This window comes from Schistocerca cancellata, chromosome 3 (assembly GCF_023864275.1).
Source record: "Schistocerca cancellata isolate TAMUIC-IGC-003103 chromosome 3, iqSchCanc2.1, whole genome shotgun sequence".
Classification (NCBI taxonomy): domain Eukaryota; kingdom Metazoa; phylum Arthropoda; class Insecta; order Orthoptera; family Acrididae; genus Schistocerca; species Schistocerca cancellata.
Window position 1 is genome coordinate 943,789,805 of NC_064628.1, and position 15,556 is coordinate 943,805,360.

The following is a 15,556-nucleotide window of genomic DNA, read 5'->3' on the forward strand; positions in this document are numbered from 1 at the left end:
AACTGGCTCGTCTTACCGACCCCCAGTCTCAGATGAAACAGTTGCTGAACAGTTCAAAGAAAACTTGAGTCTCATCACAAATATGTAGCCTACTCATACAATTATAGGTGGCAGTGACTTCAATCTACCTTCCGTATGTTGACAAAAATACATTTTCAGACCCTATTGTAGATAGAAAACAACTTCCGTAATTGTTCTAAATGCTTTTTTAAAATTATTTTGAACAATTAGTTCACGAGGCCATTCAAATAGTAAATGGTTACGAAAACACACTTGACCTCTTAGCCACAAATAATCCTGAGCATCACGACGGATATAGGGATTACAGTCGTAGCGAGGCTCAATTCCGTAACAAAGAAATTCACCAAAACTAAACGCGAAATATATCTATTTATAAAAGCAACTAAAAATTCGGATGACGTCTTTCTAAGAGACAGTCTCCAATCTTTCCAAACTATGTAAGTGAATGCCGTACGTTGCTTAAGTTCAGAGAAATAGTATCAATAGCTTTCGAGAGATTCATACCAAATAAATTAATAAGAGACGGAACTGATCCCCCATGGTACACAAAACACGACAGAAAGCTGCTGCAGGAACACCGAAAAAGGCAAGTATAATTTAGACGAACGCAAAGTCTCCAAGATTGACGAAGTTTTAATGAGGCTCGAAATTAACTCTATCTAGAAATGGGGCGGAAAATCCAGAGATATTCTGGTTCTATGTTAAGTAAACCAGAGGAAAGGCTCAGTAAGCGATGAGGAGGAGGAGGAGGAGGAGGGGGAGAGACAAGGGACCCAAACCTTCGGAACAAGTAAAATCGTGGCAAATGTCCGGCGTGGCAAATGTCCGCACAACTCACATGGGATCGCGCCATCGCCCGTGTACCGTCGATGTCATAAAATCTGTGACGCACTTGCCTGTAATTCTCTGCATGCTCCAGCGTGAGTCACCCTTCTCACCCACATCATACCTATCGGCCACTCTGACATGTTACAGCCCCTGAACTGAGGGGGGGGGGGGGGTTGTAACAACTAGATGGGGTGTGCGTGGTGGAGCTACGGCTCGCCAGTAGAGGACAGTAAACCATTACTTTTTAATAAGATTAATTTTACAATAAGAACAGAATTTTATATTGAATTAATATGGTGTGTGGCTCATGCCAACATATAGGTAAAGTAAATCGTACTTAAGGCATAAGCTAAAGGGTAAAAAATGAAAGTAATGAAATTAATAACATGGATAAAACCATAGTTACAAATATACTCGTTTTATTTGGCACTATGTGTACGTCGCAAGTAATACAGAAGGTATTACATTTCTACCAGTGATAAATTTAAAAGTTAAATTAAGAAAACAGCTCATCAAAAATGCTGAAAAACCATTTTCTATTTGTTTTTACTTGGTCATTAATTATATATTCTGGGTTACTAAGTGAATGAGCATTAAATTTCTGGATCTTCTAAGACGTCCAAATCTCTGCCTTTAGGTTCCAAATGTAGACTGTTTAAACTATCTCAAATAGAACTTTCCCTCAAGCGGCGGTCACTGCTTTTAGTTGCATAATTGTGCTCCCTGAATCTTGTTTCAAAATCCCTTCCCTTCCGACCTGCAGAATTGTCACTTTCTTCAAACCCTAACTACTTAATAGCTTCTGTAATACGGCTCGTTTACATCTCATCATTCGTACAACATAAAAAGTTACGAAATGGTGCCATCTAGAGAAGTTTAGACCTTCCAAGTTGTGCAGTACTTGCTTCCTTCCATGTCGAGAATCTCAATATAAATATTCCCTCTGCAGAACAATTTCTGTCTCAATTCTTTTTCTTTCTTTTTTTGGAAATTTAGGAAAACTCAGTACAGCCAAGCCATTTACGTATTTTACATTCGCTTGAAAAACATATCACCAGAAAGATGGGATCGCTATGGACTCTAGCCTATCTGACATTCTGTCAGATATTTTTATGAATAGTTTAGAGAACAAATGTCTTGTGTACTTAAAAATCTTTGTAAACATTTCTCCTTTACAACAGCTGATGTCTTCATTATTGATCAAGGTAATTATGACGACGATCCGGCAGCACCATTAGCTTTTAACTGCATTCATGAAAAAAAATTACTTTTCAGTAGAATATGCAGATGACGTTCCGTTAAATTTTCTAGATTGCCAAATTCAAAGGTTGGGCTCAAAACTGACATTTGTCATTGCAGATGAGGTCTGCCACACAGCTGCACACAAACGTGCGTATTTTTCTTCAGTGTTTTATCCAATGCAATGTTAGGACACAACAGTGTTGTAGTGTACGAAGAAATTAATATGATAATACAGGTTGCTTTAGTTAACGGATTTGTAGAAAAAAAACAGTTACATATTTAGGTAAAAAGATATTTAATAGTGTAAAGAAGCAGACAGTTTCTCTTGAACACATGGTCTTCCACATGTCCATGTCATTTTTTAACCCCTGGTGGGACAAATTGCAAACGCCTCTAAGAAATCTTAAAGTGCAGATTCGGTTCTGTTGTTGTTGTTGTGGTCTTCAGTCCTGAGACTAATTTATTGAGCTCTCCATGCTACTCTATCTTTTGCAAGCTTCTTCATCTCCCAGTACTTACTGCAACCTACATCCTTCTGAATCTGATTAGTGCATTCATCTCTTGGTCTCCCCCTACGATTTTTACCCTCCACGCTACCCTCCAGTGCTAAATTTGTGATCCCCTGATGCCTCAGAACATGTCCTACCAACCGGTCCCTTCATCTTGTCACGTTGTGCCGCAAACTCCTCTTCATCCCAATTATATTCAATACCTCCTCATTAGTTATGTGATCTACCCATCTAATCTACAGCATTCTTCTGTAGCACCACATTTCGAAAGCTTCTATTCTCTTCTTGTCTATTTATCGTCCATGTTTCACTTCCGTACATGGCTACACTCCATACAAATAGTTTCAGAAACGACTTCCTGTCACTTAAATTTATACTCGATGTTAACAAATTTCTCTTCTTCAGAAACGCTTTCCTTGCCGTTGCCGGTCTACATTTTATATCCTCTCTACTTCGACCATCATCAGTTATTTTGCTCCCCAAATAGCAAAACTCGTTTACTACTTTAAGTGTCTCATTTCCTAATCTAACTCCCTCAGCCTCACCCGACTTAATTCGACTATATTATTTTATCCTCGTTTTGCTTTCTCTTATGTTCATCTTATATCCTCCTTTCAAGACACTGTTCATTCCGATCAACTGCTCTTCCAAGTCTGTCTCTGACAGAATTACAATGTCATCGGCGAACCCCAAAGTTTTTATTTCTTCTCCATGGATTTTAATACCTACTCCGAATTTTTCTTCTAAGATAAGTCGTAGAGTCAGTATTGCCTCACGTGTTCCAACATTTCTACGTAATTCAAACTGATCTTCCCCGAGGTCGGCTTCTACCAGTTTTTCCATTCGTCTGTAAAGAATTAGCGTTAGTATTTTGCAGCTGTGACTTATTAAAATGATTGTTCGGTAATTTTCACACCTGTCATCACCTGCTTTCTTAGGGATTTGAACTATATTCTTCTCGAAGTCTGAGGGTATTTCGCCTGTCTCATACATCTTGCTCATCAGATGGTAGAGTTTATTCAGGACTGGCCCTCCCAAGGCAGTAGTTCTAATGGAATGTTGTCTACTCCCAGGGCCTTGTTTCGACTCAGGTCTATCAGCGCTCTGTCAAACTCTTCACGCAGTATCGTATTTCCCATTTCATCTTCATCTACATCCTCTTCTACTTCCATAATATTGTTCTCAAGTACATCGCCCTTGTATAGACCCTGTATATACTCCTTCCACCTCTCTGCTTTCCCTTCTTTGCTTAGAACTGGGTTTCCACGTGAACTATTGATATTCATACAAGTGGTTCTCTTTTCTCCAAAGGTCTCTTTAATTTTCCTGTAGGCAGTATTTATCTTACCCCTAGTGAGATAAGCCTCTACATCCTTACATTTGTCCTCTAGCCATCCCTTCTTAGCCATTTTGCACTTCCTGTCGATCTCATTTTTGAGGATTTCGACTAGCCCTTGTCTTTTTACCTTCTTGATCCTCTGCTGCCTTCACTACTTCATCCCTCAGAGCTACTCATTCTTCTTCTACTGTATTTCTTTCCCCCATTCTTGTCAATTGTTCCCTTATGCTCTCCCTGAAACACTGTACAACCTCTGATTTAGTCAGTTAATCCAGGTTCCGTCTCTTTAAATTCCCACCATTTTGCAGTTTATTCAGTTTTAATCTACAGTTCATAACCGATAGACTGTGGTCAGAGTCCCTATCTGCCCCTGGAAATGTCTTACAATTTAAAACCTGGTTCCTGAATCAGTGTCTTACCATTATATAATCTATCTGATACCTTGTAGCATCTCCAGGATTCTTCCATGTATACAACCTTCTTTTATGATTCTTGAATCAAGTTTTAGCTATGATTAAGTTATGCTCTGTGTAAAATTCTACCAGACGGCTTCCTCTTTCATTTCTTACCCTCAATCCATTTTCAGCTACTATGTTTCCTTCTCTCCCTTTTCCTACTCTCGAATTACAGTTACCCATGACTATTAAATTTTCGTCTCACTTCACTACCTGAATAATTTCTTTTATCTCAGCGTAAATTTCATCAATTTCTTCATAATCTGCAGAGCTAGTTGGCATATAAACTTGTACTACTGTAGTAGGCATGGGCTTCGTGTCTATCTTGGCCACAATAATGCGTTCACTACGCTTTTTGTAGTAGTTTAGCCATACTCCTATTTTTTTATTCATCATTAAACCTACTCCTGCATTACCCCTATTTGATTTTGAATTTATAACTCTATATTCACCTGAACAAAAGTCTTGTTCCTCCTGCCACCGAACTTCACTAATTCCCACTATATCTAACTTTAACCTATCCATTTCCCTTTATAAATTTTCTAACCTACCTGCTCGATTAAGTGATCTGACATTCCACGCTCCGATCCGTAGAACGCCAGTTATCTTTCTCCTGATAATCACGTCCTCTTGAGTAGTCCCCGCCCGCAGATCCGAATGGGGGACTATTTTACCTCCGGAATATTTTACCTAAGAGGACGCCATCATCATTTAACCATACAGAAAAGTTGCATGCCCTCGGGAAAAATTACGGCTGTAGTTTCCCCTTGCTTTCAGCCGTTCGCAGTACCAGCACAACAAGGCCGTTTTGGTTACTGTTACAAGGCCAGATTAATCATCCAGACTGTTGCCCCTGCAACTACTGAAAAGGCTGCTGCCCCTCTTCAGGAACCACACGTTTGTCTGGCCTCTCAACAGATACCCCTCCGTTGTGGTTGCACCTAAGGTGCGGCCATCTGTATCGCTGAGGCAAGCAAGCCTCCCCACCAACGGCCAAGGTCTATGGTTCATTGGGCGGGGGGGGGGGGGGGGGGGGGGGGTTGTGTACAAACAAAAAGTTAGGATTTTTTCTAGCCATATTTCGGCTGAGAAATTAGATAAATTCAGTCGTACAAGTAAGTGTAGAATTAGATTCGGGTTTTGTGACAGTATTTAAATAGGCCAGACTGGACGGGATTTTAAAACAAGATTCAGTGAACACAATTATTCGAGTAATGGCAGTGGTCTAAGAAGTCAATTGAAGGGATGTGACCACGAGTTAGTCCTATTCGGAGTAGGTTAAACATTCTACGTTTGTAACCCAAAGGTAAGGTTGTCCATAGTTTAGAGGACCTTGAAAGTTGTCTTCACCGCCGTACTAACCCAGATAATGCAACCAATGGCCAATTAACATGTAATACGTAACTGTTCTTAAGCATGTTTGATTACAAGCTTAATTAATTCCGCTTTTACATTTTTTGCTAGTGCAGATGTTCTATTTTCTTCTTGTTTGTGACTTACACAAGATTTAATCTTTCTACTTTAATTTTTACATTTTACCATATGTCTTAAATACGATTTACGTTGCCTATATGTTGGGACGAAATAGAAACCACTATAAATTTGTATAAAAACCTGATATTATTGTAAAATTAATCTTATTAAAAAATAATATTTTGCTATCCTGTACTGGCGGGCTGCAGCACCATCACTCACACTGCATCCAGCGCGAGCCAGTTTACTCACGCAGTGTGGGGAGCCGCTGTACTCCTTTGTTCTGTTAGCTGTCTATATGTCATATCAGTATTTCTGTCCCTATGCCTTATAAGTCGAAAGACTTCTTTGTCAGTGCATTACGCTCATATTGCACAACCGAACGAGGCGGCGCAGTGGCTAGCACACCGGACTCGCATTCGGGAGGACGACGGTTCAATCCCGCGTTCGGCCATCCTGATTTAGGTTTTCCGTGATTTCCCTAACTCGTCCAGGCAAATTCTGGGATGGATCCTCTGAAGGGGCGCGGCCGACTTCCTTCCCTAATCCGATTAGACCGATCTCTGTCTGATCTTCTCCCCCAAACAACACAACACAATTATATTACACTGTCACCATTATTTCTTTAAAAGCAATTTTATGATTTTTTGTTTCAAACCGTTGTGCCTGTATGAATACGTTTCTGCATGTGTTCACATTTGTAATATAATAAGGTGTTATTAATTTAGCAGGCCATCTGACGACGGGCCACTCCCAAAACGTGTTCAGAAAATAAAGGACATTTAGTGTCTACTTTTACAAAGTGGCTACTTTTGTAGAACCATAGTAAAAAAATGTAATGTGTACCTTAAGTGAGATGTATGTCTAAATCTTATCGCGAGCGTATTTACTTACAGTTTTTGGTGGAATGTATGTGTCTCACACATAGAGCACAGCGAGAAAGACATCATGTTTCGGTATCTCGTTCACATTTAGACCTCTGAATCGCTCCATACACTCTTAACTACTTAGATAAACGAATTTCAGTTGAAAATATAGCAGAAACAATGAAGATCGAATCTTTTCTATACAAGCATATTTATGATATAGTACAAACTAAATTCTACCATTGGTCGGTATTTTTTAGCTACACAGAAACGTGAAGCCTTTCTTTTTCTTCACTTTCACTACATCTAACATACTACAAGACACACACTAATGCAACATAAGCATATTGACAGATAAACACACACAACCTATCATATCAAAACAGTCTGTACTGCAGATAAAACGGTTTATGTTAGCCAGACTGCAAGACACTTACGAAATGATACGATCAACACACAAGTGCTTACCACACTAATGATCCTATTAAATGGACAACAGCAGTCCACGTAGACACTAGCAACACACTTCATGATATCGCAAATGATGTGTATTACATAAGAATGATTAAAGGACACCATATGGACTTCTGTCAAGAAGTAGAAATTATCATTCATGGCACAACACATGGGAACAGGTTGCTAAATGATAAGTTATAAAGAACCAATGTAAATTTCTTCAAACATTTCTCGAAATTGGGATGCCTGTTTCAATAATAATAAAAAGAGATTTCTTGACATTACTGTATAACGTACAATTATCAAATAATCATATCAATGAGTTCGTACTTTGACATAAAAGTGCATATATAAAAAAGATTCAGCCTTCATAGTCTCTACTACCTTTACGATTGCATTAAGTTTATCTAAATACTTAAGTCTCTGGAATGGTGTAAACATGTAGATGTAAAAGTGTTAACGGAGTAGAGTGTATTCATTTATGTGCTCTGAGTTGCACTCAGATAATTTTCCAGCAAAAATGTAAGTAAATACGGTAGCAAAATGATACAAACGTATGACTCAGTTATGGTACACACTAAAGTAAATGTATCTTTCTCTCCAGGGTTAACCTTACTGACACCCCCACAAATAATACTCAATATTCGTTACATTTCTGTAATGTACAAACTACAAGCAACATCCAGAATGAGATTTTCACTCTGCAGCGGAGTGTGCGCTGATATGAAACTTCCTGGCAGATTAAAACTGTGTGCCCGACCGAGACTCGAACTCGGGACCTTTGCCTTTCGCGGGCAAGTGCTCTACCAACTGAGCTACCGAAGCACGACTCACGCCCGGTACTCACAGCTTTACTTCTGCCAGTACCTCGTCTCCTACCTTCCAAACTTTACAGAAGCTCTCCTGCGAAACTTGCAGAACTAGCACTCCTGAAAGAAAGGATATTGCGGAGACATGGCTTAGCCACAGCCTGGGGGATGTTTCCAGAATGAGATTTTCACTCTGCAGCGGAGTGTGCGCTGATATGAAACTTCCTGGCAGATTAAAACTGTGTGCCCGACCGAGACTCGAACTCGGGACCTTTGCCTTTCGCGGGCAAGTGCTCTACCAACTGAGCTACCGAAGCACGACTCACGCCCGGTACTCACAGCTTTACTTCTGCCAGTACCTCGTCTCCTACCTTCCAAACTTTACAGAAGCTCTCCTGCGAAACTTGCAGAACTAGCACTCCTGAAAGAAAGGATATTGCGGAGACATGGCTTAGCCACAGCCTGGGGGATGTTTCCAGAATGAGATTTTCACTCTGCAGCGGAGTGTGCGCTGATATGAAACTTCCTGGCAGATTAAAACTGTGTGCCCGACCGAGACTCGAACTCGGGACCTTTGCCTTTCGCGGGCAAGTGCTCTACCAACTGAGCTACCGAAGCACGACTCACGCCCGGTACTCACAGCTTTACTTCTGCCAGTACCTCGTCTCCTACCTTCCAAACTTTACAGAAGCTCTCCTGCGAAAGGTCCCGAGTTCGAGTCTCGGTGAAGTGTGTGAAGCCACCGACACGGTGTGGCTGGGAACGAGCGACCGCCACCCAGCCTGCTTCCGAAACCTGTTCGGTGTGTTGCCTATCTGCGGGCGCGGTTGCTTCTCTGTGATGTAGCGAGCCGGTGAATGTCTCCACGTTCTGACACTCCTGCACCTAGCGCAACTATGCCACAGCGTTAGGAATGAAATCGCGGATTATGTGAAAGAAATGATTGTGAACGATCACCATCAGAGAAATCGCTGATGGTGTTGGCAGGTCAGGTAACTGTAGTCATGAGGTTTTTGGGTAGTTAGGGCATGGAACCTATGGCAGCAAGATCTGTTCCGAAATAGGCTTACAGATATGAACAACGGAAGCTCCACTGTGCAAACATTTTGGATCGCCACGACCGAAAAAAAGCACAACAAATGCGGTCGAATGTGAAGGTTATGCCGTCTGCGTTCTATGATTTTAACGGCACTGATGACCATGAGTGCTCGCCATAGGGTCAAACGATCGATAAGAAGCACTACCTACAAGTTCAACGGAGTTAATGTGAAGGAATCCGTTCGTCTGTGGCGAGGTATGTTACAACATTTGCACCACGAGAATGGAGCTGCTGACACTCCGTCGCTAGTTCGTGAATTTTGACCAACACCCAGAACGTAATGATTATCCCACCCTCCGTATTCGTCAGACACAGCACAACGTGACTCTTTTCAGTTCTAAAAAAATAAAGAAAACTTCGAATGGCTGTCGTTTTGCAAGCGTAGAATAGATAAAGACGCGTCGCTGAGAGTGCAAGAAGCTATGCTAAAGATCAGTTTGCAGAATTGTTTCGTGGATTGGAAAATCTCTGGCATAAGTGTGTAATGTGTAATGGGTACTCTCTTGAAGAGCGGAACATTGATATAGACGAATAAAAAGTATTATTTCCAAGAAAAGAATGCGAACAAAATTTTTCGTTATGTTTTCAGCAGACTTTATGTACAATTTATAAGCCCCACGGTAATGTGACATTTTGTGGGGTTGTGGGATGTACTTTGTTAAGCACGCTTTAGGTAAACCGCTTACCTAATGACAGATTTATTATACTTCTAGTTTGTGGTACTTTAATTACATATCTTAGTTAGACACCATTCCCTTAAGTGTAACAGATACACACTCTGCCAGCTATCTGGCTACTTCCGTGACATCAGTGTGGTTTGTCCGGCAGGGTCCTCCGGGTCTGCCTGGAGTCCCTGGACCGAAGGGCAGCCAAGGGCCTCCGGGACTGGACGGCGCGCCCGGCGTGCCCGGAACCGATGGCAGGGACGGCGACAAGGGCCTCAAAGGTAAGTTGCTTATTCCTCCTTAGTACAGTGCATTCGTAATCTGTCTGGGAAGTGCGCAGGTTTAAGGCAGGGGAAATGACTGAAAGCGATGCATCCTTTCTGGAACACTACTGTCCGTGCCCCTTCAGGTAGAATATGGAAAGTGCTGTGCATTAGTTTCATGTGGTCGGTATAAAGAGAAGTACAGGCGCTGTAGTGAAGAGCGAAATCTAGTGCTCCATTGATAGTGACCGGGCCAAATATCTCACGAAATAAGCATCAAACGAAAAAACTACAAAGATCGAAACTCGTCTAGCTTGAAGGGGGAACCAGATGACGCTATGTTTGGCCCGCTAGATGGCGCTGCCATAGGTCAAACGGATATCAACTGCGTTTTTTTAAATAGGAACCCGCATTTTTATTACATATTTGTGTAGTGCGTAAAGAAATACGAATGTTTTAGTTGGACCACTTTTTTCGCTTTGTGGTAGATGGCGCTGTAATAGTCACGTGGTATCACGTAACATTCCACAAGTGCGGAAGGTATTTGCATGGTGATACATTACCCGTGTTAAAATTGACCGTTTTCCAATTGCGGAAAAGGTCCATTACGTGTTGATGTATCGCTATTGTGATCAAAATGCCCAACGGGCGTGTGCCATGTATGCTGCTCGGTATCCTGGACGACATCATCCAAGTGTCCGGACCGTTCGCCGGATAGTTACGTTATTTAAGGAAACAGGAAGTATTAAGCCACCTGCAACAAATGACGATGACCAAGTAGCTGTTTTAGCTGCTGGCGCGGCTAATCCGCACATCAGTAGCAGACAAATTGCGCGAGATCGGGAATCTCAGAAACGTCGGTGTTGAGAATGCTACATCAACATCGATTTCACCCATACCATATTTCTATGCACCAGGAATTGAATGGCAACGGCTTTGAACGTCGTGTACTTCTGCCACTGGGCACAGGACTAATAACGAGATGATGACAGATTTTTTTGCACGCGTTCTATTTAGCGACGAAGCGTCATTCACCAACAGCGGTAACGTAAACCGGCATAATATGCACTATTGGGCAACGGAAAATCCACGATGGCTGCGACAAGTGGAACATCAGCGACCTTGGCGGGTTAATGTATGGTGCAGCCTTATGGGAGGAAGGATAATTGGCCCCCATTTTATCGATGGCAATCTAAATGGTGCAATGTATGCTAATTTCGTACGTAATGTTCTACCGATGTTACTACACGATGTTTCACTGCATGACAGAATGGCGATGACTTCCAACATGATGGATGTCCGGCACATAGCTCGCGTGCGGTTCAAGCGGTATTGAATAACATATTTCATGACAGGTGGATTGGTCGTCGAAGCACCATACCATGACCCGCACGTTCACCGGATCTGCCGTCTCCGGATTTCTTTCTTTGGGGAAAGTTGAAGGATATTTGCTATCGTGATCCACCGACTGCGCCTGACAACATGCGTCAGCGCATTGTCAATGCATGTGCGAACATTACGGAAGGCGAAATACTGGCTGTTGAGAAGATTGTCGTTACACGTATTGCCAAATGGTTCAAATGGCTCTGAGCACTACAGGACTCAACTGCTGTGGTCATCAGTCCCCTAGAACTTAGAACTACTTAAACCTAACTAACCTAAGTACATCACACACTCCCATGCCCGAGGCAGGATTCGAACCTGCGACCGTAGCAGCAGCTCGGCTCCGGACTGGAGCGCCTAGAACCGCACGGATACCGCGGCCGGCTATTGCCAAATGCATTGAGGTTGACGGACATAATTTTGAGCATTTATTGCATTAATGTGGTATTTACAGGTAATCACGCTGTAACAGAATTCGTTGTCAGAAGTGATAAGTTCACAAAGGTACATGTATCACATTGGAACAACCGAAATAAAATGTTCAAACGTACCTACGTTCTGTATTTTAATTTAAAAAACCAACCTGTTACCAACTGTTCGTCTATAATATTGAGCCATATGTTTGTAACTATTACAGCGCCATCTATCACACAGCAAAAAAGTGGTCCAACTAAAACATTCATGTTTATTTACGTACTATACGAATATGTAATAAAAATGGGGGTTCCTATTTTTAAAAAACGCAGTTGATATGCGTTTGACCTATGGCAGCGCCATGTAGAGGGCCAACCATAGCTCCATCTAGTTTCCCCTTTCAAGCTAGACAAGTTTCATATATATTGACACGTTGTCAGCAAATATCTTAAGAAGTTCGTGATCGATTTACTTTAGATTTTTACATTACAGTCTAATAAACATTAACAAATATGCTGACGAAAACTCGCTGTATACTGACAGTAAGGATATCGCAGCGACAAGAACGAGCTTTCCGACAAAAAAAAGTTGGTAGCCGTTATTCTATATGTGAATGATGATGTCTAGTCACGTTTCGTACCAGTCGCATAAGAGTGGCGCTGGTAGTGCCACTATAAGGACACAAATCAAGCTTGTTTTCAATAAACTCTGTAACACTCGTGGACGATAGCTACTTATGAGATTGGATATGGTGGGTTGATATGGCTTTAGAGCGCCGAAGACGACATTATCAACTCCTCACTGAGTTTGAACAATGTCGTGTAATAGAGCTGTGAGAATCTGGATGTTCCTTTTGCGATATTGCAGAAAGAGTTGGCAGGACTGCAGCCCCAGTACATGTTTTGTGGTCAGCAGGATGTGCGGACGTAGAAACACCGGGCTCCAGGCGGCCACGCAGCGCTACCCAGATGGAAGACCATCCTGTTTGTCACATGGCTCTGGCGCGTGGTGCTGCATCTGCAGCAGCAGCTTGAGCAGCAGTTCGCACTGCAGTGACACAACGAACTCTTAGAAATCGGTTACTTGAAGGACTGCTCAAACCAGATCTCTGTGGTTTGGGCTCCTCTTTTCATGCAGATCTCTCTCATGATGTTCTCCTGCCTCATCTTCATTGCATTCATTTTTCAAAGCTTCTGTTTCTTTGCACTGGTTTTTCTCAGTGTGTCCATAATGTCTTTCAGTGAAGTTGATATCTACAAGCCTTGGACATGTATGAGAAGTTTTATATTTTTACAGGTGAAAACAGAAATATTTTTAATACACGATAATAAAAACAGAGTAGATGCTTCATTTGTTTTATTAATAATAATATCTCACGTTTTACTTAATATCATGAATTCAATCGTATTGCAAACTGAACTACCTATTTTCAGTCTCCTTCTGGGAAAATATGCTGTTAAATCCATAATATTCCTTATTCCTAAGGATTTTCCAAATTTTGGATAAATCGAGCACTATGCGTTGATGTGAAGAGTGTCACTAAATTGAAAAGAAGGGTTATATTCATGTTTTAATTTTGAAGTTTTATGTTTGATTGCGCTACATTGTTTTGCACTACATTCCGTTTACTGGGACGAAATCACCTGTTTTATTTCTGCAGTCTCAAGGTTCCCATCGTGGTAGATGAATCTGGCTTATGTCCTTCTACTCAAGCATTCGCCTTAGAACTCCTTCTTTTTGTCTATTTCACGTTCTTTAGCAGGTGTCCACAACTCGTGGTCTACTCATTAGCGTTGCTACCAAGATTGCAGTGCCCCAGTTTCGAATTATGGACAAGCCGGTGATTTCCTTCACTCGTGGACTGCGAGTTTGTGTTGACCTAATAATTTCACCTTCATAAACAGGCAATACGCCAGCGTGGTGATAAATAGGAAGAGTTGCCTCAGGTGGCTGAACAAAGCCAGATGGAATCTCCCAGCCAATAATCCCTTGCGACCATTTTATTTCTTTCTTTGCTAGGTGGAAAGTTCATAACTGCTTCCAATAAACTTTTGCACTTTATCCCCTAAAATATATGTTTTTAATCATATGTATTCATGGATTAATGAACTCCATATATTTTCAAAATCAGATGCAAATTTGCCACATACACAATGACTATGTTCTGCATAACTTACCTAACTCATGCATGTAGGTATTGCAAAACAACAATATGCAGAAATACGTAGGGCGTTCAATAAGTAATGCAACATGCGATTTTTTCGGCGAATTTCAATTGAAAAAAATGCGGAATTTGTTGTCGGACAGCGTTAAACATTTCTGCGTCAGTCACTGAGGTTACCTGAAGTTCCGAGTGCTGGGGGTGCCACAGGTATCCTTCAGAATGGCGTCCGTAATGCGTTCCAACCACACAACTTCTGTTGACTTTCTCGTGGTGGAAAACAAGACCATCGTAGATCTTCAGGGAGCTTTCACAATGTCTACGGGTACTTGGAACTGAACAAATGCACGGCGATTCTTTCATCCTCGCTGACTAACAGAAGACCACAAAGAGCAACAAAGGACCATATGTGCGGAATTTATTGTACGTTATAATTCTGATGGTGACAGTTGTTTATCGAACATCTTCACATTTGATGAAACACTGGTTCGTCACTTCGAACTAAAAACAAAACTACAGTATATGTGGTGGCTCCACACTGCCTTTTCTCCTGTGAAAATGCTCAAAGCCAACCCTAAGTCAGTACAGTCAAGATTACGCTCTTCTGGGACTGAAATCGTTATTTTTTTTTATTTCCATCCTCATGGTGCGACGATTAACACTGAAGTGTGCTGTGCCAAATCATGAAATTGAGGAAATGACTGTAGCGTGTTGGTCGCCACAAATATGGAATCGACCTTCTATTCCACGACCACGCAAGACCTCACGCAAGTCTGCTCACGAGAGAGGAGCTCACATAACTTCACTTTACCGATCTTCTCAACCACTGTACAGGCAAAATCTCACTCACACCTTCTAATTTCGAAATATTTGGTCCAATGAATCTATTGAAACGTCATGTGATATATATACAGGGTGAGTCACCTAACATTACCGCTGGATATATTTCGTAAACCACATCAAATACTGACGAATCGATTCCACAGACCGAACGTGAGGAGAGGGGCTAGTGTATTTGGTTAATACAAACCATAAAAAAATGCACGGAAGTATTTTTTTTTTAACACAAACCTACGTTTCTTTAAATGGAACCCCGTTAGTTCCGTTAGCACATCTGAACATATAAACAAATACGTAATCAGTGCCGTTTGTTGCATTGTAAAATGTTAATTACATCCAGAGATATTGTAACCTAAAGTTGACGCTTGAGTACCACTCCTCCGCTGTTCGATCGTGTGTATCGGAGAGCACCGAATTATGTGTGTACGTGTACCTCACCCCTCATGGTAATGTACATGTGCGTCAGTGAAAAAGACCAATAAAAAGGTGTTAGCATGTGGACGTAATGTGCTGTTCCAGTCTCTTCTGTACCTAAGGTCAATCACCGTTCCCTTTGGATCCCTACGTAATTCGGTGCTCTCCGATACACACGATCGAACAGCGGAGGAGTGGTACTCAAGCGTCAACTTTAGGTTACAATATCTCCGGATGTAATTAACATTTTACAATGCAACAAACGGCACTGATTACGTATTTGTTTATATGTTCAGATGTGCTAACAAAACTAACGGGG

General features: G+C 41.5%; 1 protein-coding gene across 1 annotated transcript in view; it reads left to right on the top strand.

The window, feature by feature from the left end:
- The window catches only part of LOC126176670 (collagen alpha-1(I) chain-like), a gene marked incomplete at its 3' end in the record, with an annotated part of 308,515 nt that overhangs the window by 266,460 nt on the left and 26,499 nt on the right, over window positions 1-15,556 (top strand). Inside the window, exon 8 of the mRNA XM_049923829.1 lies at window positions 9,926-10,043. Within this exon, the coding sequence (XP_049779786.1) occupies window positions 9,926-10,043 (118 nt within the window). The remainder of the gene's footprint in view (window positions 1-9,925; window positions 10,044-15,556) is intronic.